Here is a 24,716-nt window from a genome sequence, read left to right on the forward strand (position 1 = left end):
CTGTCCAGACTCTGAGAAAGTCCACTGGCACAATGGAATTTGTCAGTGAAGGGTGGGAACAGAGGCGACAAGTGGCCAGGGAAGGAGCTTCTGGGTTGAGGTGAAAGGTGCATGAGGACCAGCCTCCTTCCTAACTGAAGTGCTAATGGCTGTGAGAAGATGGGAACCTGTTTGGCACATGAACCCACTCCAGCTGCACTCACATGGCCCACCCAAACAGCCAAGTGACTCAGAACTCAGCATGTGGCTGGAGACGGGCGCACGCCTCCCTTTTCCAAGCAGCACACACCCACAAGGGAAGCCTGGGAGCTTGCTTTATCACATCTCCTCAGGTAGAACTCCTGCGCCGGGCTAGGTCCAAGCCAGCTTGAGATCCCGTTACTCTGCCTGTGGCAGCCAGGCTGGCCCAAGGCAAGGGAGCTAGTCCCAGCGTCTCCATGCCACTGTGCTGGAGGGCAGCAGTCTGGTGAGATGGGGTGGGTGCAAAGCTGTAGCTGATGGCTCTGGAGCTGTGGGGGGCTCTCTGGCCAGGTTCTCAGGGAGCCTTGCTCTCGTTAATGATACATCTTCAAAGGCTTTCTTGAGTAGGAGACGTTATCCTTCAAGAGTGGTGACCCCACAGCCATGCCAACCTTGTTCCAGCGGCGGCCTCTGTTGCAGATGGGCTTCACGGAGCTGGGAGCCCAGCGGGTCAGGTAGCTGTGAAGGGAGCACGAGGTCACTGTGAGCACTGGGGGTACGCCAGGACAAGGAGAGGGAGGCACTGACCCCCAGGCCAGGCTGCAGTGAGCCCAGCCATCCCTTTCACCAGTTTTTCTTTCTCGAAGGGTAGGGATTTTCCTGGAGAAACTTCGGAGCGTCCCGTAAACACAGGGGTTGGGCTTAGGCTGCCGCTAGTGTGTGGCCGGGGTCAGGCAGCCCAGGCCCGGCCCCCTTGATCTCCCAGTCGTCAGTGCTCGGACATGGTGGGGAGTAAGGGTGGATGAAGAGGCTGCCTGGAGAATGCATGGCTTCTCTCTGGACTGAGCCTGGGGACGGGGGTGATGTAAAGGCTCAGGGGAACCCTACACTCATCCCCACTTGGCTCACTCTGCCAGCCCCAGGGCACCACAAGTGGCACAGGACTCCACCCATCTCCCAGCCCCTGATGGGAAGCAAGGGATGAGGCTGTGGGTGCAACCTTGGCTGAGGGGGTTCCTGTAAGTAGGAGGGGCTGGGGAAGATGGCGGCCGCCCATGGCCTCTGGCCTCCTTAGCACATGGCTAGGCCCTGACAGTTCCCGGAAAAGGCTCACAGAGCGGAGACTGGGCTTTACTTTGTCCAGAACGAAACCTGGGTCCTGTCCAGAAAGGCCCATCGTTCGTCCTGAAAGTGCAGCTACCAGGGCCAGGAGTCCTTCCCAGTTCCAAGCTAGATTGTGGCTCACCCTAGCTGCCTCTAGAGCCCCTCAAGTAAAAGCTTCTTAATTTAAAAACTAGGAACCCTGGCTAAAAAGTTAATCTTTTTTTTTTTTTTTTTGGCTGAAGTATCTTAGATGAGAGGAAAAATGATTGCTGATTGAGGCATTCCCACCATGCTCCGGGGCCACTCGGTGTCCTGCTGGCACCTCTGTGCACAGGGGAAGCTGCGGGAGGTCTGGCCTGCGCGCAGTGCTCTGGACAGCGGCTGCTGTCTTGGTGGTCAGCTGTTCTGGGACAATGGACGAGCACAGGTCCCTTCCATCACCTGGTCTAGATCCTTGCTGGCCTCTGCCTGTCTCTAGAGGGTAGGTGATAAATGGAACTTGATAGCAGGCCCCCAAAAGACCTAGGCTGGCAGGGTTTCCGAGAGCTGCCACCTCAGCTCTTCTTCAGCTAGCCTGATGCACGTGCCATGTGGGAGCGGCCAGCGGCAGGGGTGGGCTGGTGGCCTCCAGTCTGCTCTCTGGACAGCCTGGGCTCTAGGAAGAACCCAGGCTCTTGGGCTGAAGAGATGGCTTAGCTGTTGAGGTACTTGGCTTGCAAAGCCACTGGACCCCGGTTTGATTGCCCAGGACCCACATTAGCCAGATGCACAAGGTGGCACATGCATCTGGAGTTCATTTGCAGTGGCTGGAGGCCTTGGTTTGCCCATTCTCTTTCTATCTGCCTTTTTCTCTCTCCTACTCTCTCTCTCTCAAATAAATTAAATTAAAAAAAAAAAAACAAAACACCCAGGCTCTTTAAATCAGCCCCTCCCTGCCTTTCCTAAGCAGGGAGGTCTGGCCTGCACCCTATGTGTGAGGCCTGGCCCAAGTCAGTGCTCCATGTGTGCTGCCTGGGCACAGGAGGGACAGCAACAAGCAACCTTCCTGTGCCGCTGGAGGTGCTGAGGAGGCAGAGGAGAACAAAGCAGCACCAGCAGGCCTGAGCCTGTGGCAGCTCAGAGACTCTGGGTGCAATCAGAGTCCCTTGCAAGGGAATCAACTGCCTTCCAAACCAGGACTCCCTCCTTCCCCAGGGTGGCCTTTTTCAACCCAGGAGCCCCCACACATCATCAATCCTGTGTCACACTAAAGGACACCGGATGTAAGGGAGGGAGTCTGGCCTAGCTTCAAAGGCCCAAGGGCAGGTTGGGGGGGGGGCGCTCAACCCCCAAATGGACCAGAGCACAGTGGGGAGACACACGAAGAGGTTACTATGTCCTGCCCCTCACGGCTGCTGGCAGATGGCCCAGCTGCAATGTGTCAGTGAAGGCCCAGCTCTGGCCCAGCGTCAGGGACAGAGGGATGCAAGGTACAAGGAGGTGAGGCACACCCACAAGCCATCATTTCAAACCTCCAATCCTCCACCCCTGGGTTCTGGTAGGGATCAGCCTAGGAGGTCTGCAGGGGCCAAGGGGCAGCCACCCTTGGTTCTCGGCAGAAAGCATCCATCTTCCTCACTTCACTAGCAGCAGCTAGACAGGCTGGAGGAAGGAGACACTGGTAGGGCGCATGAGGACTGTAAAATCACTCTTATAGACCCGGCTCTACTCTGAACAAGGAGTACTGCAGATCTGAGGCTACATGAGGTGGTCAGGCAGAGGAGGTGGGGGAGGAGCAGGATGACTGTGACCGCTGCCCTGAGTGTTAAGAGAATCTGCTCCTACTTTAAAGGGAGCCGTCCTGCTTAGCTAGGGCAGACTCACTAACGGCTCTGGGCCTGCTGCTCCTCTCAGGGCCTCTACACGAAGCTAGGAAGGTTGTTACCTACACAGCTCTATGGAAAACCCGCTTGACTGAGTCTACATGCATGCTGCCCAGGAGTGGAGCCATGCAATGTACCACGTGCACAACTATATAGCAGCTGTCATGAACAGTCTGCCTACTTCTAAGCCTTTCTCTGCCCTCCAATAACCCCAGTGCTGGAAAGAGCTGGGATACTGAGAGTTTTTACAAGTGCTCTGATATCCCCATGGCAACTCAGTGTGATGTCATAAACAGGGATTAGCACATTCTAATGCTCCCTGTCAATGCTCTGTAGGGAAGGGAAGAAGAGAGGCTGGGGTTAGGAAAGCAGAAACTGCATATAGCGCAGACATGGCGGGAAGATGGGTGTGGGGGGTGTATGTGCTCACACTGGCTAGGAATGGGTTAGACAGCCGAGGTGAACTCCGGCTCTCCTGTACCGTGGGAAGGAAAGAGCTCCAGCAGATTCCAGGGAGAGCAATGGGCCCTAGAGGGCTTGGGCTGCTGCACTCCTGCTTACCGGTTTAACGTGGGTTTGCTCTTTGGTACGACTCCTTCTGGAAGCCGCGGTCTGTGATTTGGGAAGAGACCTGGGTGGAGGGAAGAGCATGTAAGTGGAGTCTCTGCAGCTCTGAGGGCTGGAGGGAAAGTCCATGGAGTGAGGAATGGGAACCGGGCGCTGGGGTGAGTAAAACACACTCCCCACCACCTCTCTTCCAGCCAGGCGGGGGAAGAGGCGCTGCAGGCCCTGCTCCTCTCAGCCCAGGGGACAGTCTACCTGCGCGGTGGGCCATCTTCACACACTCCGCAATCTTGCGGTGCTCTTCCTGGCACAGGCCCGTGATGCTCCGGGGCAGCATGCCTCCATGAGGCCGGATGAACTGACTGAGCAGCAGCACATCCTGTGGGAACGGAAGATAGGAGATGCGGGTTAGCTGGGCTTGCTCATGACTTTGGATGCCAGAGCCGTAGGGTCTGCCGGGTTCCCAGCACCCCAAGGGGCCAGTGTCTCTTTTAGGAGCCTACCAAAGACCATTTCATAAGAGTTTTGCGCACTAGCTGGCTATCTCTGCCTATTGCTTGAACAAAGGTCAATCCCAAGAGTTCCAGCACTTCCATGAGTCTGACAGAGCTGGGGGGGGTAGACCCACACCGGGAAGGACCAATCTTTCATAGGCCTGTAGTGTCTTTCTTGGTGGCACAATGTCTGTTGGGTCATGTAAAACAATTCCATGCAGGGGAAAGCCTGCACCACCTCAGCGCCCAGAACCTATGCAGCACAGGTCAAGAGCATGCAGACAGCCCCCCTCCACCTGCCATTCCTGCTCAGGGGCTAGGAGGGCACCACACTGAGGAAGGAACAGGCTGTGTTGTTCGGTTAAGCCCCATGACCAGAGGAGAATGGGTTCCTGGGCTTACCTCAAGGCATCACACCCCCAATAGGCTACCAGGTGAATCTAGGAAAAAGGAGAAACTGACCTGATCATCTCCCTCTGTGCCACCACAAGGGGCTGGAGGGCACTCGCTCTACCAGGGTCTAGTGTGTCATCTCAGTTGTCGCATTCCACATACTAACCTGCTGCCCTGACAGGCGACTTGCTGTGTAACTGCAGATCATTTTAACTCCCACCCCTGTATTCTCTTCAGAATCAGAAGAAAAGTTCTGGGCTGGATTAATCCAGATCCAGGGCTAATATGCTGAGCTTGCAGCCTGAGCGCCCCACTGCAGACTGCCAGCAAGATGACAGCTTGCACAGCTTGGGCCAACAGTGCTCCAAGTGAAAAGGGGAAAAAGAAAAAAACAAAACAACTTTACCCTTTACCTCGGAGGGGATTATATTTCTTCTACTGGAAAAACAGAGCCAGCACAGTTCCTGGAAACAGCCAGTAGGAAAGCCCGCTCATGGCTCGGCAGGTGTGGGGTTGCCTCCCTACCTGCAGTTGGCGCTCCGAGCATGCTTGGGTTTCCACAAGGCCCATGCCTTCTAGCCCTGCCATCCCCCATGGGAGGAGGGCCTGAGGTGCAGCGAGAGAACTCTCGCCCCTGAGATGGGCTGAAGCCAAGGCTCCCAGCACAGGAGATTAGCTGGGCCATTCTGTTCAGATCCCATGGACATGTGGCTCTCGGCTCTTATCACCTGACCAGGATCTCTGCCCTCACTCATCCTATTCCAAAAGGAGGAACTGGGGCAGCTTGCAGGTCAAACTGGCCTGGAGCCTGCATCACCTGCAACCCCAAAATAGCGTGCTCAAAAGAACAAGTGTGGGATTCTCCAGGGCTGGAGCTCCTACCAAACCCTCTCCATTTCTGCAGGGTAACAGGAACAATGTGGGCTCTGCCTGGCTTCTGGATTTGTATCTGAACTCTGATATTTAGCAGCAGGGTGATGCAACAGACGAAAAAGCCTCTGGCCTCACGGGGCTCATAGGAACACAGTGAATTTCAGCACCGCAGGCCTCATGCGAGAGCCGACAGGGCAGGCCCCATGCTCGCGCTGCAGCCTGCTGCTCTGGGGATCACAGTTACCCTTGCCCCAGGAGCTGGGCTATCAGGGGTCTCTGTAGTTCCACCCCAGAGACAGTAACGTGTCTGCAGACGGCAGTAGGAACTGCAAGCCACCCTTTTTTATAAGAGCCCATCCCATACCTGACTCCATCCCTGTGACTGTCAACACGAACATTCTGAACCAGGCCATGGGAATCAGTGGCTCTCAGCTCTGCTGCTTGTGAGATTCACTGGAGAGCTGTGAAATGCCCCAGCCCAAGGAGGCTGCGTGGGTCTGGGGCTGAGCTGGAAGATGAGTATTTCTTAAGGCTCCTCAAGTGAGTCGAGTCTAACCTACAGCCAGGGTTGACAGTCACCAGACAAAGAGCTGCTGTCTCTGGTGGTTCTGGGAGATGCAGCCATCACTACGAAGGATGCTGCTCAGGGTTAACAGGATTCAGGCACGGATGTCACAGTGTGAGTGCCTCTGTGTTCAGACTCACCTCGTAGGTATATTTGTGCTTCAGGTTCCACCGGCAGATGGGGCACTGGCCCACGGGATTAGGGGGATCTGGGGTTGCCTTGGGAGTTGGTGTGATTCGACCTTCAATCTAGGAGGCAGAGTGAAAGCCAGTGTGAGAGTGAGGGCTGTGTGCAGGCCTTTAAACTGAGCAAACCCTGCATGACAGGAATATTAGTCGACATGTATCTCTGGGGGTCTTGGGGTAGCAACAATTATGTCTACCTGCATTGTGGGGTTTATCTGTGGCTGCTATATGCTGGGCCTTGAGGTGGTCACAGAGATGTGGCCTGGTGGTTTTCAGGGGCAATGGAAGCTACCTGAACTTAAACCTGACAACTAGCACACACCTTAAGCGGACTTAGAAGGTAGAGGCAGGAGAATCACAGCAAGTTTGAAGCCCAGTCTACACAGTGAGTTCTTGGCCAGCCAGGGTTACATAGTGAGCTCTTGTCTCAAAAAAATCAAAAGCACACTTTTAATCCCAGCACTCAATAGGCAGAGGTTGAAGGATCGCTGAGTTCAAGGCCACCCTGAGATAACATAATGAATTCTAGGTCAGCCTGGGCTAAAGTGAAACCCTGGGTATGGTGACTCACGCCCAGAATGATGACTTAGGAGGATTGTCATGGTTTTAAGGCCTGCCTAGGCTACAGAGTGAGTTCCAGGTCAGCCTGCACTTACAGTGAGACCCTATCTCAAAACAAAAGAGTGTAATGGCACACACCTTTAATCCCAGCACTAGGGAGACAAAGGTAGGAGGATCACTGTGAGTTCAAGGCCAGCCTGGGACTACAGGGTAAATTTGAAAGCAGCCTGGGCTACAGTGAGACCCTACCTTGAAAAAAAAAATCTAAAACAACAAAAGGCAACACACATACCTGGTGACTAGAAGAGGCTGTGTTTTGCTGTATCAAATGAATGCTGTATTTCCTTCTTGAAACCACAGCAAAATGCCTGAGCATGGTAAAAAGTTCCAAACGGCACAGGGATCTACAGCTTCCAGAGGATGCTTCCTCCCCTCCCTGGCTTCGTATAGAGCCAAATCTGGGTGCCAGGGAGATGGCTCAGCGGCTCAAGGCACTTGCTTGCAAAGCCTGCTGCTCCAGGTTCGATTCCCTAGTACCCAAGTAAAGCCAGATGCACAAAGTGTCAAATGTGTATGAAGTTTGTTTGCACTGGAAAATTCCCTGGTGTACCCATGCTTCCTTTCTCTTTTTCTGCTTGCAAATGAAATAAAAAAGAGCCAAGGGCTGAAGAGATGGCTTAGCAGTTAAGGTGCTTGCCTACAAAGCCAAAGGACATAGGTTCAGTTCCCCAGTATCCACATAAAGCAACAGGCACCAAGTGGGGCATGCATCTGGAGCTTGTCTGCAGCAGCTAGAGGCCCTGGTGCACCCTCTCTGACTGCAAATGAATAATAAAAAGTCAAATCCAGCTGGGCATGGTGGTGCATACACTAGGAAGCGGTAGGAGGATCGCCATGAGTTCAAGGCCAGCCCGACACTAGTGAATTCCAGATCAGACTGGGCTAGAGTGAGACCCTATCTCGAAAAACAAAAACAAAAAACAAAACAAGTCAATCTAGCTAGTAGGTCTCAACCACAGATGATTCTGCGCCCCATGTGACAATGTCTGGAACCCTTTGGACTGCACCACTGTGGGAGGGGTGTTATGAGCATCTAGCAGGAATCCACAGGAGAGGCTCCACAAAGCAGGCCAGCCAGTGCTGCGACTGAGATGCCCTGTTATCGCTCACACAAGCAAGTGGTGTGTGCACCTCTGCCCTTCTCTTTGAAACCAAGGGAAAACACCCACCGTTGAACACAATGATTTTCTTTTGAGACACAGTGTTGTTTTCAAGATACAATCTCAATCTAGCCCAGGCTGACCTAGAATCTACGTTGTAGTGTCAGGCTGGCCTCTAACTCAGCAATCCTCCTATCTCTGCCTCCTGGAGTGCTATGATTAAAGGTGTGCACCACCATGCCCTGTGAGACAGGATGTTCTTTTGAGAGGGGATATCACTACAGCCTAGCAGGCATGGCCATTAGGTAGATCAGGATGGCCTTAAACTTGGCACATCTACCTGATCCTCTTACTTATTTGCTTTCTCGAGGCAGGGTCTCTAGCCCAGACTGACCTGGAATTCACTCTGTATTCTCAGGGTGGCCTTGAACTCACAGCAATCCTCCTAGCTCTGCCTCCTCAGTGCTGGGATTAAAGTCATGCGCCACCACACCTGGCTCCTCTCTTTTAATTTTTATTATTTTCTTTTTGTTTTTTTTGAGGTAGGGTCTCACTCTAGCCCAGACTGACTTGGAATTCATTCTGTAGTCACAGGGTGACCCCGAACTCACAGCAATCCTCCGACCTCTGCTTCCTGAGTGCTGGCATTAAAGGCATGTGCCACCAAGTTCAGCTTCTCTTTTAATTATTTTGACTGCCACCTTTCAAACCCCACAGAATCTTGTATGTGAAAGGATGTCACCACCACAGCTGTACCTTGTGACACAGCCTTGGAACAGCCAAGTACAGTAAAGCAACGATCTGGCGGTTGGCTCCACCCGCAAAGGGGTGCTTGGTGTCGGCGAGGCCGGGCCTGTGACAGCAAGGCGGGGCGGGCGTGCGAGCTGTAGGGCGGAGCACTGCTGTGCCGGGTGGTCTGGGCTGGGATTCTACCGGCTCACACAGGGCACTGCGACCCACCTTTCTGCTCCGGCAACCACAACCACGTCTGAGAAAGACAACCTGGGGGCACACTGGCAGGCTCTGGGAGGGGCCTTGAGGCCTGGGGCAACAGCTAACATTTTACTTAGAGAGAGAAAGAGGCAGGCAGAATGGGTGCACCAGGGCCTCTAGCCACTGCAAACAAACTCCTTGTGCATCTAGTTTACGTGGGTACTGGGGAATGGAACCTAGGTCTGCAGGCTTCACAGGCAAGCACCTTAATTGCTTAGCCATCTCTCCAGCCCGAGAGCTAACAGTTATTGATTTCCTATTACATGCCTGGCTCTGTGCCAAGAGTGGCTCACATATATACTATTTCATTTAACTCCACAACCCAGCACAGTGGTATACGATCTCATTTCACAGAGGAGAAACAGCCGAGTCAGCTATAGCAGCTCTGTGCATACATGGGTGGGCTCCTCCATAAACAGCAGATCCATGCTTCACATGAGATACCCCTTTTTTAAAAAAAATTATTTTGTTTATTATTTATTTATTTGAGAGTGACAGAAAGAGGCAGAGAGAAAGAGAGAACACGTGCGCGTGTCAGGACTTCTAGCCACTGCAAACAAACTCCAGCTGCATGTGCCCCCTTGTGCATCTGGCTTACGTGGGTCATGGAGAATCAAGCCTTGAACTGGGGTCCTTAGGCTTCACAGGCAAGCACTTAACCGCTAAGCATCTCTCCAGCCCCACATAAGAAACTCTACACTCAAAGTCAGACAGAGCTTTCCTCCAGCATGGAGTTTATGGGGTGAGTGCTTGTGTTAGCTTTTGTGTGCTACTGTTTGAGGTAGAATGTCATGTAGATCAAGCTGACCTTGAACTCCACATCCTCCTGGCTCTGCCTCCCTAAGTGCCGGCATTACAGACAAACACCTTCACAGCTTGTTTGGGCTTCTAATCAAAGAATGAGATACCCTAAGGGAATGGCATCTCCTAAAAGCTGGAACTGAGAGGCTAAGCAGTGGAAAGGCTGGGGGACCCTGTGGGGAGACTGAAAGGTAAACTGCTTTTGGGAGGACTATGCCTGGCTGACTGCCAGAAAGACTGAGCCCCTAGTTGACATGGAAGTTCTAAAGGCTTCTGGGAGTGCTGTGAAGTGGCTGAGGCCTTCTTGGAGGCATGGAAGGCCATGTAAAAATAAGACTGTCTTTAAGGATTACAGGATAATCTAGGCCCCATGACTCCCTAAGGAAGGGCGGTGAGATGGACCTAGAGAAGCAAGGGGAAGTGGGGAGGAAAGAAGTGTTTTGGCTTTCTTACCAAGATACAAGCCAGGGTGCCAGCTAGTGAGGTTAGGGTCCAGATAATGTCACCTTTGAAATGTGTCCCTTATGGGGTAATCATTCCAGGCAGGAAAGAAAGGAACTGAAGTCTAGGCCCTTGGCTCGGGGAACTTCCTCTGGCTCTCCAGTCCTTAGTTTCCCCTTTGGGAAACTAATTTATCATCTGTCAAAGAACATATTAGCAAAGACCTCTGAGCCTTTGTCATACAAAAGGTCACTTTAATCAAATAACAGATACCTCAGCCTGGGCACTGCAACTGTTCCTGATTAACCACACTACAGCACACAGGCTGAAAAATAGTAGACTTCAGTATTTATGGTCACTGAGGGAGCAGATGCCGGAGCCAGGAGCACAGATAGGGTCTCTCTCCTTCCCTCAGAGGAGCAGCCAGGCAGCTCCATGCGTTAAAGAGGTAAGTGGCCAAGGCAGTGATACTTACTATAGTGGTCTTCCCATCTTGGATCTCCACCACTACAGAGATAAAAGGGGAAAAGTTAGGTCAGCCATTTAATAAGGAACGGGGAGTTTCAAATAACAGTTCAACTTCTACACAGGAAGAGAAAAGGAGCCTTTAGTCTGCACTCTCCCATGGTCCCCACCAGGACAGAAAGTGTGCAGGGCACACCCCTACATGCCCAGGTTCTGTGCCCTTGAGGCTGGCTGAACACAAGCTCAGAATACTCAAGCAGCAGCATCTCTCTGGGATTAAGGGCTCCAGACTAGTGTTTTTTTGGGAACACTTCACGAATTTGCGTGTCATCCTTGTGCAGGAGCCATGCTAATCTTTTCTGTATCATTCCAATTTGAGTACCCAGGCTAATTGCGTCTTTGTTTTACCTTGTTCTTTTTTTTTTTTTCCTTCCCAAGGTAGGGTCTCACTCTAGCTCAGGCTGACCTGGAATTGACTATGTGGTCTCAGGTGGCCTCGAGCTGTTGGCAGTCTCCCACCTCTGCTTCCCCAGTGCTGGGATTAAAGGTGTGCGCCACCACACCAGGCTGATTTTGTTTTTTGAAAGAGATTCATCTTGGTTCTACCCACAAGAACTGTGAAGCTGATCATGGTAGTTTGAGCCTGCAATTCCAGCCCTTAGGAGGTTGAGGCAGAAGGACTGCTCTGAGTTTGAAGCCAGCCTGAGCTATACAGTGAATTCCAGGCTGGCCTGTGTTGCTGAGTGATACCCTGAGCTACAGACTGAACAATATTTTATTTTTAAAGATTTTTTTTGTTTGTTTTTGTTTTTTCGAGGTAGGGCCTCCCTCTAGCTCAGGCTGACCTGGAAGTCACTATGTAGTCTCAGGGTGGCCTCGAACTCAGGGTGATTCTCCTACCTCTGCCTCCTGTTGCTGTATTCTTAAAGATTTTTATTTTTGTTTATTTATTTATTAGAGACAGACGGGGAGAGAAAGAGAGGAAGAATGGGTGCACCAGGGCCTCTAGCCATTGCAAACAAACTCCAGACGCATGCACCACCATGTGCATCTTGCTTATATGTAATCTGGAGAATTGAACCTGGATCCTTAGACTTCAAAGGCATGTCCCTTAACTGCTAAGCCATCTCTCCAGCCCTAATATTTTATTCTTAAAATAATAATACAAATTTTAGCTAGGTGTGGTGACGCATGCCTTTAATCTCAGCACTCAGGAGGCAGAGGTAGGAGGATCACCATGAGTTCAAGGCCACCCTGACACTACATAGTGACTTCCAGGTCAACCTGGGCTAGAGTGAGATCCTACCTTGGATTAAAAAAAATAATAAAAAATAAAAATAAATAAAAATTTTAGAAAGCAAGATTTTGCTGGGCATGGTGGCATACCCCTTTAATCCCAGCACTTGGGAGGCAGAGGTAGGAGGATTGTTGTGAGTTCCAGGCCAGCCTGAAACTACATAGTGAATTCCAGGTCAGCCTGAACTAAAGCAAGATCTTACCTCAAAAAATAAAAAATTAAATAAATGAAAAATAAAAAAAATAAACAACAAAACCACAAAAACCAAATTAAGGCTGGGTGTGGAGGGGCACACCTTTATTCCCAGCACTCAGGAGGCAGAGGTAGGAGAATCACTGTGAATTCAGAGGCCACCCTGAGACTACATACTGAAATCCATGTCAGCCTGGGCTACAGCAAATACCTACCTCGAAAAACAAAACAACAAAAAGAGCCCCCCTCCCCCAAATATGCTGCCTACCATGGCTAGCAGTGGTGGCCTGAAAGTTGGGAGGCAGCAGCCCTGAACAGACTTTCAGAAGAACCCCTTAGATATGTGTCTTTACAAAGCGAAGTAAACAACAGTGGTTTCTGACTGTGAAGGGCCTGCAACCTAAAACACAGCATGAACTACAGTATCTTAGTGGCCTCACCGCAGCTCATCTAAAAATGCACCCAGAGACTGGAGAGATGGCTTAGTGGTTAAGGTGCTTGCCTGTGGAGCCTAAGGAGCCAGGTTTGGTTCTCCACATTAACCAGATGCACATCATGGCGCATGCGTCTGGAGTTCATTTGCAGTGGCTAGAGGCCCTGGCACGCCCATTCATTCTCTCCCTCTCTGTCCCTTTGTAACAAATAAATAAATAAAACAATAAAATGCACCCTGAGAGCCTGTGTCAAGTCTGTATGAAGGCAGCCCTGGGGGAAAGTCTGTCTCCTCCAGTTTTCTCCACTTGCTCCCTGCTGGGTTCGGTTTTGCTATCTCCACTGGACAAAGGTGATGAAGAGGTGGGAACAGGAGCTTGTAGACAGTGGATGTAGCAAACTTCAAGGAGGGCACTGCCATTTCACACCACAAGCAACCCTTGCAGCCAGGGGCCTACCGAAGTCTAAGGCGGGCAGAAGAGAGCCTGAGGCACTGTGATCAGCTGCACACATCTGTCAGGCTACACACATTTTCTGGCTCACTTAACCAGGATGCTGAATGCCAAGTCCAATGGTCATCAGAAGAACCAAGCTGCTAGCTCATACGGAGCAAATGTTCATCCTCCCTTGTTCCCAGCACGTTGGGAGCCACAGCTGCCAGCCCAGGAACGGTACACAGCAGATACTCACTGACTGCTATTTTTAGGGAGTGAAATATTTGTCACGGTCCCCTTTTAACTGCTAATTGCTCTAAGAGAAAAACCTGCATAGCTGGTCTGCAAATTGCTTTTTAAAATACTCAAACCCAAGGCTGGAGAGATGGCTTTGTGGTTAAGGCACTTGTCTGCAAAGCCAAAGGACTCAGGTTTGATTCCCCAGGACCCACATAAGCCAGATGCACAAGGTGGCGTATATGTCTGGAGTTTGTTTGCAGTGGCTAGAGGTCCTGGCATGCCCATTCTCTCTCTTTCTCTCTGCCCCTTTCTTTCTCTCAAATAAATAAAAAATATGAAAACCCCATCTGAACTGCAGCTTGGCTACCACTGTCTCATTTTTTAAAAAAATATTTTTTCTTTTATTTATTTGTTTATTTGAGAGAAAGAGAGAATGGGCACACCAGGGCCTCTAGTCACTGTAAATGCACAACTCCAGACATGCGTGTCACTTTGTTCATTGGGCTTTATGTGGGTATTGGGGAATCGAACCTGGGTCCTGTGGCTTTGCTGGCAAATGCCTTATAACCCCTGAGCCCCCACTGTTTAGTTTTACTCAGCTCTGACCTAAGGCAAATAGTAGTAGAGACTAGAAGACAGCCCAAAGTCCTTAAGTTTGCGAATTTAGTGGAAGCAAATCCCCCCGCCCAGGCATGCTACCCACCAGTACTCGCACAAGGGGCTGTGGGTTGCAGGAGACCCACAGCCAGCTGTGCGGATATGCTATCCCGTGGTGGGGGAGTGGGGGCTTTCCGCTTCTTCTTTTTGCCTATCTGTATTTTCTAAAATAAACATATATTGCTTTTGCAACAACAAAAAATAAACAATAAAAAGAGAAGGGACTGTTAAGGAAAAAAGCCATTCTAATCCAACCAGAGGCCCATGTGAGCATCTGTGATCACTGAGTTCTGTGACCGACACCTAATTGGATACAGACTGCCTGGAACTGTTCCTTAAGCCATTCATAAAGACTTATTACTCCAAAACAACCGACCTGAGAGGCCTCAATGTCCAACTCCAGACACACAAAGGCAAACACTGTAGTCGCTAATCAATTCAAAGACAATCTAGGATCCTCTGTATAAAAGAAACTGCGTCACCCCACACACGGATCTCCTTGTGCTGAACAGAGACCAACCCATGAACGGGATGTGGGTGAGCCTCAACCTGGGCAGTCTCGAAGCCAGCACAGCTGCAGACGGAAGGTCACTTCAAGGTGTCCATCTGCAGACGCGGCCCACTAAGGGGTGGGGACAGCAGAAGGAGAGCACATCTCCAGCTCAAGGGGGCTCCAGGCACTCCAGAATCTTTCAAATTGGCAGAAATCAAGTTGAGGGAGGGCCTAGGGGCAACCAACTGTAAGCAACTACAGGTAGGGGAAGCGTGTGTGAGGTTTCACAGAAAACAAAAGCAGAGACACCGTGTCGTACCACTGGAGTCAGCACCGGGACAATGTCCTGAAACACGGAGAGGATAAACATGTGGTTCCCTTCTTGGTGCAGGCACTTGGGTCCCAACCATGAGGTAAACAAGTCTAACAAAACATGCATCACTCTCGGCCAAGACCCAAGCCCTGAAGTCATCCCACTGGCCCCTGGAAAAGAGATCAAAGCCCATGGCAAGCTCTCCCACAGCAACCCTGAGCCAGTGAATATCTCACCAGAAGCCAGTGGGCAAAACAATAGGCAGATGCTTATCTAAGAGAGACAATCTGTCAAACCAAAGGAATGACCTGAGAACTCACACAAGGCAGAGATTGATCAGGAGAGTGTGTTAGTGCAGGGGGAGAAGGCCCGGCTGGAGCCTGGAGAGGCCCTCAGTAGACTTAAAGCCCCTGGAAAGAAGAGATAGGAATCAAAACAGCATTGATTTTCAGTGTGCATAGAAAAACATGGCGAAACCAAACAAAACCTGACATCTATTTTGTCCCTGGCCTCCTCTCCAAGAGAGTGGGGGTGACTAAGAAAAGCCAGGCTAAGAAGTTTGGGCACTAACAGAAAACCTGTTTAGGAACAGATGAAGTCACCTCTGTGTTCTGAGATACAACAGCACTATGCCCAAGGTAAAGACAGAGAGGAAGCTGTTCCAGCTGTTTCACACACGTGAAACAACCTACTCCAGAACGAGGCAGCCCATTTGCCAAGCACCCAGGCGGGGGGTTTGCAGCCTCACTCCACTCACTGTGCAGAGTCACAACAGCACAGAAAGCACAGTCTTTGTCTGAGAGGAGGAAAGGGAAGTAAGGATGAGAACTTGTCCCTAATAAAGTCCATGCCTCGTAAAGAGGTCCTCTGAGTACTTCAGTAAATACTCAACCTGGGATGGAGTCCAAGATAACTGAACGACAGCAGCCTGGCACACACAGCTTTGTGGCCAGACCGCAAGGAAGGCAGAACCTTGACGGACGCATAAACACACGCAGTGAGCTGCAGCTGTGTAGAGACCCTACTGTTTAGGAAGTGAGGGAAGATGAACGAGGAGAAGTGCAGGACACTGCTGCAGTTTGTGCTCAAGGAAACCAGGTTCCAGGGGCCCGTGGAAACCAAGACGTAAGCAGAGAACGAGGGAATGGCTAGATGGCAGCCCTGACAGTCTTGGGCAGGGCCGGGCAGCGGAGTGCTGCGTTTGGTGCCTGTGCTTCTAGCCATTTGACTTTTCTCAACACCTCCCTGCCTCCTTCAGTTCCTATCTGTGTCTTCTATTCACGTTCCTGGCTCTATCACTGCCTCCCGGCTTCTTTTCCCAGGAACCTCTGAGGGAATGTCACTCCGCTCTGTGCTTCAGAATGAGTCTTATTGCTATACATCTCTGGACTATGTATGTCCCTTGAACTTTGAATTCTTTTTTTTGGTTTTTCGAGGTAGGGTCTCACTCTGGTCCAGGCTGACCTGGAATTAACTTTGTCATCTCAGGGTGGCCTTGAACTCATGGCAATCCTCCTACCTCGGCCTCCCGAGTGCTGGGATTAAAGGCGTGCGCCACCACGCCCGGCTCGAACTTTGAATTCTTTAAAACCCTAAACATGCTCAACTCCTCTCAAAGCTTTTATTTTATTGTTTGGTTTTTTGAGGTAGGGTCTCACTTTAGCTCAGGCTGACCTGGAATTCTCTATGTAGTCTCACGGTGGCCTCAAACTCACGGTGATCCTCCTACCTCTGCCTCTAGAGTGCTGGGATTAAAAGGCATGCACCACTGCACCCAGCTCTCTCAAAGCTTCTAGCTAAAAGAAATGCCCATATCAGAGACTTCCTTGTCCAAAATGCTAGGTCCTTTAGAAACCCCTCTTAGCTAACTGAAAGAGATGACAATATTCCCTTGGGCCTTTCCTTATTTCAACACATCCTGCTATAAGACCAAATTGCTAATTCAAAAATCCTATGTCCAGGCTTATTGCTGTAAATTCATTTCCTTCCTCAGGGCTTTCTATAGGACATAGGTAGGAATGAGATCTAATACAAGCTTTGCTAAATCAGAAGTGCCATATATGAAGGCTCCAGATGATTGGTAAATTAATTGGTAAGAGTTTGGGGGAGGGCTGGAGGGATGGCACAGCAGTTAAGCAGCTTGTTTGTGAAGCTTAAGGACCCAGTTTCAATTCCCCAGCATCCATGCAAGCCAAATGCACCAGATGGCTCATGACTCTGGAGTTTGTGTGCAGTGGCTAGAGAATGGTGTACCCATTCTCCCTCCCTCAAATAAATAAAAACCCACCCAAAAAACGTTTTTTTGGGGAAAAAAAAACCAGGTATGGTGTCACACACCTTTAATTCTAGTACTCAGGAGACAGAGGTGGGTGAGTTCAAAACCAGCCTGAGGACTCCATAGTGAATTCTAGGTCAGTATGGGCTACAGTGAGACCTGACCTTGAGGAGGAAAAAAAAAAAAAAAAAAGAGTTTGCAGGAAAGAAGAAGAAAGGCAGGCAGGAAGAAAAGGGATACTTTGCTATGAGGTACAAGGGTTAAATTACAGCGGAGAAAAGTGTTAGTTCCATTTCCGACCCTACATAGAGCTGATGCTGGACAAGCTACTGAATCTCTTGGGACTACATTTTTTCATCTGCAGAAATCAGGACAGTTAATGTCCACCTCTAAGGAAAACTAAATAAATATATATGGAACGCTTAGCAGGCACTTAGTCAATTATAATTTCCTTATTTATCCCTTTCAGTCTTATTTCTTTCATCAATCTTTAGACAAGTCTTTCTGAATACCAGCAGGACTGACATTTCGGGCCAGATGGTTCTTTGTTGTGGGGAGCTGTCATGTATGTTGCAAGATGTTTAATAGTATCCCTAGCCTCTACCCACCAGTAGTACTGGTTGTGACAACTTAAATGTCTCTAGACATTGCTGAATGCTTTTAGGACAACACTGACTGCCTGAGAAACCGGCTTTAGGCTTAAAGTCTTGTTACTGTTTTTGCTTTTTTTTTTTTCAAGGTAGCTGTAGCCCAGGCTGACCTGGAATTCACTATGTACTCTCAGGGTGGCCTCAAACTCATGGTGATCTACCTATCTCTGCCTCCTGAGTGTTGGGATTAACGGCATGTACCACCACACCCAGCCTAGGCCGAAAGTCTTATGCTTAGTAACACTGGTGCCCGGTCCTCATGAATTCTGAAAAGCAAGATGCTTGTATATTTTCAGCAGGACACTCAGCTTTTCCTCTACAACATTGCATTCTGAATGTGCAATATTATTTGGATATTAAATATATCAGTTGGACCCATGAAAATCAGAAGTAATACAATACCTGCTGCATTACCAATAGATACAAAATCAAAAAAGATCATTTAGGACCTGGAGAGATGACTAAGCAGTTAAGTTGCTTGCCTATGAAGCCTAAAAACTCATGTTCGAATCTCCAGGTCCCACGTAAGCCAGATGCAGTGATGCAAGCATACAATGTTGCACATGCGTACAAGGGGGCACGTGGGTCTGGAGAGATCGTGCATAGCAGCTGAAGACCCTGGTGCACACGTGCTCTCTCTCTCTCTCTGTTTCTTTCTCTCTTCAAAAACAAAAAAAGTTCATTTAGGGATGGAGAGATGGCTTAGCGGTTAAGGCACTTGCCTGCGAAGTGTAAGGAACTGGGTTTGATGCCTCAGTGCCCACATAAGCCAGATGTACAAGGTGGCACATGCACCTGGAGTTTGTTTATGGTGGCTGAAGGCCCTGGCACTCCCATTCTATCTGCCTCTTTCTCTCTCTACAATAAATAAGTAAAAAGAATTTTTTTAAAAAAGTTTGCTTAAAGGTTTAGACAGCCAATTCTCAAGAAAACAAAATATAGCAATGCTTTCATGTAAAAGCACATCAACTCATTTAGTTTTCAGGCTGATAATACTAACAAGAAAGTTACCAACCTAAGGATCTACTGAAATGAGGACTTCAAATACTCATTTGACCATACAGCCCATCAAGTCACAAACTCTCCAGCTAAAAATTATTTACTAGGGCTGAAGAGATGGCTTAGTGGTTAAGGCGCCTGTCTGCAAAGCCAAAGAACCCAGGTTCAATTCCCCAGTACCCACATAAAGCCAGATGCACATGGTGGCACATGTATCTGGAGTTCCTCTGCAGTGGCTAGAGGCCCAGGCATGCCCATTCTCTCTCTCTCTGACTCTTTTTCTCTCTGTAATAAATACATAAAATATTTAAAAATTTTTGTTTACTTTGAACCGGCAGTGGTGGCACACACCTTTAATCCCAGCTGTCAGGAGGCAGAGGTAGGAGGATCACCATGAGTTCGAAGCCACCCTGAGACTACACAGTGAATTCCAGGTCAGCCTAGGCTAGAGTGAGACCCTACCTCAAAAAAACAAAAACTAAAACAAAACAAAACTTAGTATGGTGGTACATGTTTGTAATCCTAGTACTCCAGAGGCAAAGGAGAAGACAGATAGCCACAAGTCTCAGGCCAGCCTGGTCTACTAATGAGATCCAGGCCAGCCATGTTATACAGCAAAATCTTGTCTTACAAAATGAAATATGTGTATGGGCATGGTGGCACATGCCTTTAATCTCAGTACTTGGGAGGCAGAGTAGGAGGGTTGCTGTGAGTTCAAGGCCATCCAGAGACTACATAGTGAATTCCAGGTCAGCCTGGGTTACAGTGAGACCCTACCTCAAAAACACAAAAAATAAAAATTAAAAAAAAATTAAAAAGCCAGGTGTGGTGGTACACATCTTCAATCTCAGCACTTGGGAAGTTGAGATAGTAGGAATGTTGTCAGTTCAAGGCTAGCCTGAAATTACATAGTGAATTCCAGGTCAACCTAGGCTAGAGGGAGACCCTACCTCAAAAAGGCCAGGCACTGGGCTGCAAGGTCACTGAGACATTAAACTGGGTCTGAATGGAAAATGTCCTTCCTATAGACCAGTTGACCAAAAGCTGGAACAAACTGCACTGCATGCAGCCCTAAAGAAGACAGAGGCCATCAGTGGTGAAAACAGTGGACACTGAAAGCCTCAAGTTTAGCCAGCCAGGCCATGTGAGCCAACAGTCCAACAATGGCATGTCTCTTAGCCTATGATGGGGGCTGGAGAGATGGCTTAGCAGTTAAGCGCTTGCCTGTGAAGCCTAAGGACCACAGTTCGAGGCTTGATTCCCCAGGACCCACATTAGCCAGATGCACAAGGGGGCGCATGTTTCTGGAGTTCGTTTTCAGTGGCTGGAGGCTCTGGCGCACCCCTTCTCTCTGTCTTCTTTCTCTCTGCCTGTCACTCTCAAATAAATAAATAAATAAGGCCTATGGTGGGGGAGGTCATGAGCTCTAAGAGTGTAACACCTGTTCTTGTCTGGCTAAATACATATATTATGCCCACCAAACTGCTCTGCAAGCACTTTACTTAATGTTTATACCCATATATTAATACTACTCTCACTTTTAGTTAGAGAAGCTTCTCTTTTTAGATGACGGTGACCACTGGAATGACCCCAAAAGCACATAGTACTGAGAAGAGAAGATGTGAAAGAGGAGTGTTTTGCCCTGAAATATCTCTATCACACCTTCCAAACCTCAGGGTCCATTGTGGAAGAGGTGGCAGAAAGAATGTAAGAGCCAAAATACACACACACACACACACACACACAAACACAAACACAAACACACACACATATATGCCTAGCACTACCTTCACAAGACCTTCACAGTAGGAGGGGAAGATGATGATATCAAAATAAAACAGAGACTAATGGAGAGAGGTAGTGGATATGATGGAGTATGGACTTGTGAAAGGGAAGTGGGGGGGGGGAGGGAATTATCATGGTTCATTGTCTAAGTATAGAAGCTCTCAACTTAAAAAAAAAAAATCCCAGCACTCGGGAGGCAGAGGCAGGAGTATCACCATGAGTTCAAGGCTACCCTGAGACTACATAGTCCAGGTCATCCTGGAGTGGAGTGAGACCTACTTCAAAAAAAAAAAAAAAAGAAAAAGAAAAAAAGAAAGGCCAGGCATGGTGGCTCACACTTTTAATTCCTGCACTTGGGAGGCTGAGGTGGGAGGATCCACCACGCAGCCATCCTTATATTACAGACTGAATTCCAGATCAGCCTGGGATAGAGAGAGACCCTTCTTTGAAAAATCAAAAGGGCTGGAGAGAGGGCTTAGTGGTTAAGGTGCTTGTCCTCAAAGCCTAAAGACCCAGGTTCGATTCCCCAGAACCCATATAAACCAGATGCACAAAGTGGTGCATGCATCTGGAGTTCATTTGTAGTGGCTAGAGGCCCTGGCGCACCCATTCTTTCTCTGCTTGCAAATAAATAAAACTGAGTGCTGGAGAGATGGCTCAGCGGTTAAAGGCACTTGCTTGCAAAGCCAGATGACCTGGGTTCAATTCCCCAATACCCAGACGAAGTCAGATGCACAAGGTGTCGCATGTGTCTGGAGTTAATTTGCAGTGGCAGGAGGCCCTGGCCATGTCCATACTCACTCTCTCAAATAAATATATACGTAAATTTTTTTTTTTTGAGAGAGAATATGAATGAATAAGAGTATGGGCACATAGGGTCTCTTGCTGCTGCAAACTCACTCCAGAGGCATATGCCACTTTGTGCATTTGACTTTATGTGGGCACTGGGAATTGAACTTGATACCAGCAAGCACCTTTAACTGCTGACCCATCTCCCTAGCCTTCAAGAAAAAAAAAATAATAAGTCTGACCGGGTGTGGTGGTACATGCCATTAATCCCATCACTCAGGAGGCAGAGGCAGGAGGATCACTGTGATATATTGAAATATTGTGAATATTGTGAAATATATGTGAAATATTGCTGTCTTTAATTAAAAACAAAACAACAACAACAACAAAACACCTAGCCGGGCATGGTGGTGCATGCCTTGAATCCCAGTACTTCAGAGGCAGCAGTAGGAGGATTACTGTGAGTTGAAGGCCAGCCTGAGACTACATAGAGGTTCCAGGTCAGGTTGGAGTAGAGCGAGACACTACCTCGAAAAACCAAAATGAGATAAATAAAATAAAAATGAACACAACCATAAAGAAAAGCTATTCCTGCTTGATTTTCTTCCAGGAACATAGCAGAATAACTGATTCATCTTTGAATTTCAGAAAGGACATGTAACTTATAGCTGCTTTTACCTGACACTTGAAAGACACCCTCAAAAAATGTTATATGAGGATTGGAAAGATGGCTTAGTAGTTAAGGCACTTACCTGCAAAGCTTAAGGATCCAGGTTTGACTCCCCAGAACTCACGTAAGACAGATGCATAAGGTGGCACATGCACACAAGGTGGTGCACATGTTTGGAGTTAGACTGCAGTGGCTAGAGGCCCTGGCACACCAATTCTCTCTCTCTCTCTGATTAAAAAAAAGTTATATGAGGGCTGGAGAGATGGCTTAGTGGTAAGGCACTTGCCTGCGAAGCCTATGAACCCAGGTTTGATTCCCTAGGACCTACGTAAGCCAGATGCACATGGTGGTACATGTATTTGGAGTTCGTCTGCAGTGGCTAGAGGACCTGGCATGCCCAATCTCTCTCTCTATCTCACAAAGAAATAAATAAATTAGTTTTGAAAAATGTTATTTAGCTGAGCATGGTGGTGCATGCCTTTAATCCCAGCACTCGGAAAGCAGAGGTAGGAGGATGGTTGTGAGTTCAAGGCCACTGTGAGATTACACAGTGAATTCCAGATCAGCTTGGACTAGAGTGAGACCCTACCTTGACAGATATTTTAAAAGTAAATAAAGTGGTATTAGACTCTGGCTGTAGGACTATCAGCTATCAGAACTGAAATAGCCCCCCTCCTCCATCTTTGTTGTTCAGAGACTACACTCCAGCTCTGGGCACAAACTGACAAAGCTACCTGAAAAGTGTTATTTCAGCACAGGCCTAACTCTGCAGCAGAGGGGTAAATGAAATGCATTATCCTAGTCCTGCCATGAGCATCTTTTCTCTGGTGTCTTTATTAGTGGATTGGTCTAATGTTAACCAGGCAGTATCTGGATGTCCCTCCCCCCCTCCCAAGGTAGGGTTCCACCTTCCCTTTATGGCAGACTATTGGTTTTTCTCTTATCAGCTATCCTTTTGTTGTTGTTGTTTTTTCGAGATAGGGTCTCACTCTGGTCCAGCTGACCTGGAATTAACTATGTAGTCTTAGGGTGGCCTCGAACTTATGGCAATTCTCCTACCTCTGCCTCAGATGTTCTGCGGTTAAAGGCATGTGCCCAGCTCAATTATCTTTTTGATTTTTCAAAACTGGATTCTTTGCCTGCCACTCTACTGAAATTGTTATCTGAATGCCAAAAGAGAAACCATTCCTGGGCTAGAGAGATGGCTTAGCAGTAAATGTGCTTGCAGGCAAAGCCAAAGGACCCAGGTTCGATTCACCAGGACCCACGTGAAGCCAGATGTACAAGGTGGTGCATGAGTTTGGGGTTTGTTTGCAATGGCTGCAGGCTCTGGTGTGGCCATTTTTCTATCTTTCTCTGTCCTTCTCAAATAAAAAATAAAAGGCTGGAGAGATGGCTTAGCGGTTAAGGCACTTGCCTGCAAAGCCAAAGAACCTCAGTTCAATTCCCCAGGACCCATGTAAGCCAGATGCACAAGGTGGTGCATGCATCTCGAGTTCATTTGCAGTGGTTGGAAGCCCTGGCACGCCTATTCTCTCTCTCTGCCTCTTCCCCTCTCTCAGATAAATAAAAATAAAATATTAAAAAAAATAAAAATAAACCTCTCCTAAGCCATGTGTAATGCCTGAATCCAAGTGCTTAGGACACTAAGGCTTCTTCTTAGAGCCAGTGATCCCTTCGCTAGGCTCTTCTTGGATTTTTCTGCTCCCTATGACAATAATGACACTCTATTCCACTGGTTACTTCTCAGCTTTAACATACTCACTGGCCGGCCAAGTCTGTGCCAGAATCTTAAACACAAAACCAACATCACTTGGTTTGCACATCACTCATCCGTTCCTGCTTCCCACAGTACACAAAGGAAGGCTATATCCTGAAAGACCTTTTCACTCTCCGCCAGATTCCATCCTTTTCTATGCCTGTTCAAGAAACATCCCTTTTATGAAAACTTCTAACCAGCTTTGCTATTTCCGGTAACAGAATCTTCCTGTACTTTTTCATGCAAATGGATAACTTGCATTTATTGGAGTGTGTGTACATCTCATCTCATCTCATTAGGACTTAAGCTTCTCAGGAAAGGGGCTATGTTTTCTCCCTTCACAGCTTGAAGCACAACATTTGGCCTTCAGTAACCTCTCAGTTGCCGCTAGAATCCGGCTACTTTTCAGACTTAATATTAATGAAATGCAGAACCACCACTCAGCACTTGTAGCTGCTCAATGGCCTTTCTGCGTTGGCTGCCATCTCTCAGGGAGATTAGTGGCATGGGCAGAAAAAGCCATCACTAGATTACAACATTATTTTTTTTAGACAAGAAACCGACAAGGGAAGCTCTGAGGAGGGGGTTCAGTTGTTCCTCCTTCATAGACCAGGGATGCTTTCACGGAGGACGGAGAAGGATGCGACTCAGTGAACGTAGGAGAGAAAATTACTATTCAACCCCGGGGCGCTGTTTCTTTACCATCTCAAAATACCTAGCCCTTTGTCTCGATCCTTCTCCACCTCCTGGAGACACGGAATGTCAAGGAGATCAAGCCACAGGCCCAGAGTCTGGGGGGTGGGGTGGGGTGGGGGGAGGCTCGGCGGAGAGAGAGGAAACAGAACCTCCCGAGTTTTCAGGCTCTCAGCGCGGCGAGGAGAGCGGAAGGGCGACACCGGGGCTGGCGGAAGGGTGCTCTGCTATTCTTCTCGATCTCTGGAGGTCGCTGGGACCTGGGACTCACCTTCCCGGAACCCGCGAGCTGGAAGCCGGAACCAGCCGGTGGCGGCCGGGCCTGCCAGCAGCCCTCGGAGAAGCCGCCCAGAGCCGGACAGCAGCGTTCCGAAGGACGCCATCTTGAAAGCACTCC

At 48.9% G+C, this 24,716-nt stretch overlaps 1 protein-coding gene and 1 non-coding gene across 3 annotated transcripts; both read right to left on the bottom strand.

Annotated features, from left to right (window-relative positions):
- Positions 1–300: 300 nt before the first annotated feature.
- Positions 301–24,716, bottom strand: Mrps18a (mitochondrial ribosomal protein S18A). Of its 2 annotated transcripts, XM_004649460.2 has the most exons (6): positions 24,591–24,716; positions 10,652–10,683; positions 6,176–6,283; positions 3,966–4,089; positions 3,708–3,777; positions 301–699 (listed from the first exon to the last, which is right to left on the bottom strand). In XM_004649460.2, the coding sequence occupies exons 1-6, from the start codon at positions 24,700–24,702 to the stop codon at positions 555–557; spliced, it is 591 nt and encodes a 196-aa protein (XP_004649517.2). In that variant the 5' UTR covers positions 24,703–24,716; the 3' UTR covers positions 301–554. The 2 variants fall into 2 exon arrangements, with proteins under 2 accessions (XP_004649517.2, XP_045013340.1); XM_045157405.1 differs by lacking the exon at positions 6,176–6,283.
- On the bottom strand, positions 10,938–11,040 carry LOC123463130. Its single transcript, XR_006638739.1, has one exon. It is a non-coding gene; the product is annotated as a U6 spliceosomal RNA (small nuclear RNA).

This window comes from Jaculus jaculus, chromosome 8 (genome assembly GCF_020740685.1).
Source record: "Jaculus jaculus isolate mJacJac1 chromosome 8, mJacJac1.mat.Y.cur, whole genome shotgun sequence".
Lineage (NCBI taxonomy): Eukaryota > Metazoa > Chordata > Mammalia > Rodentia > Dipodidae > Jaculus > Jaculus jaculus.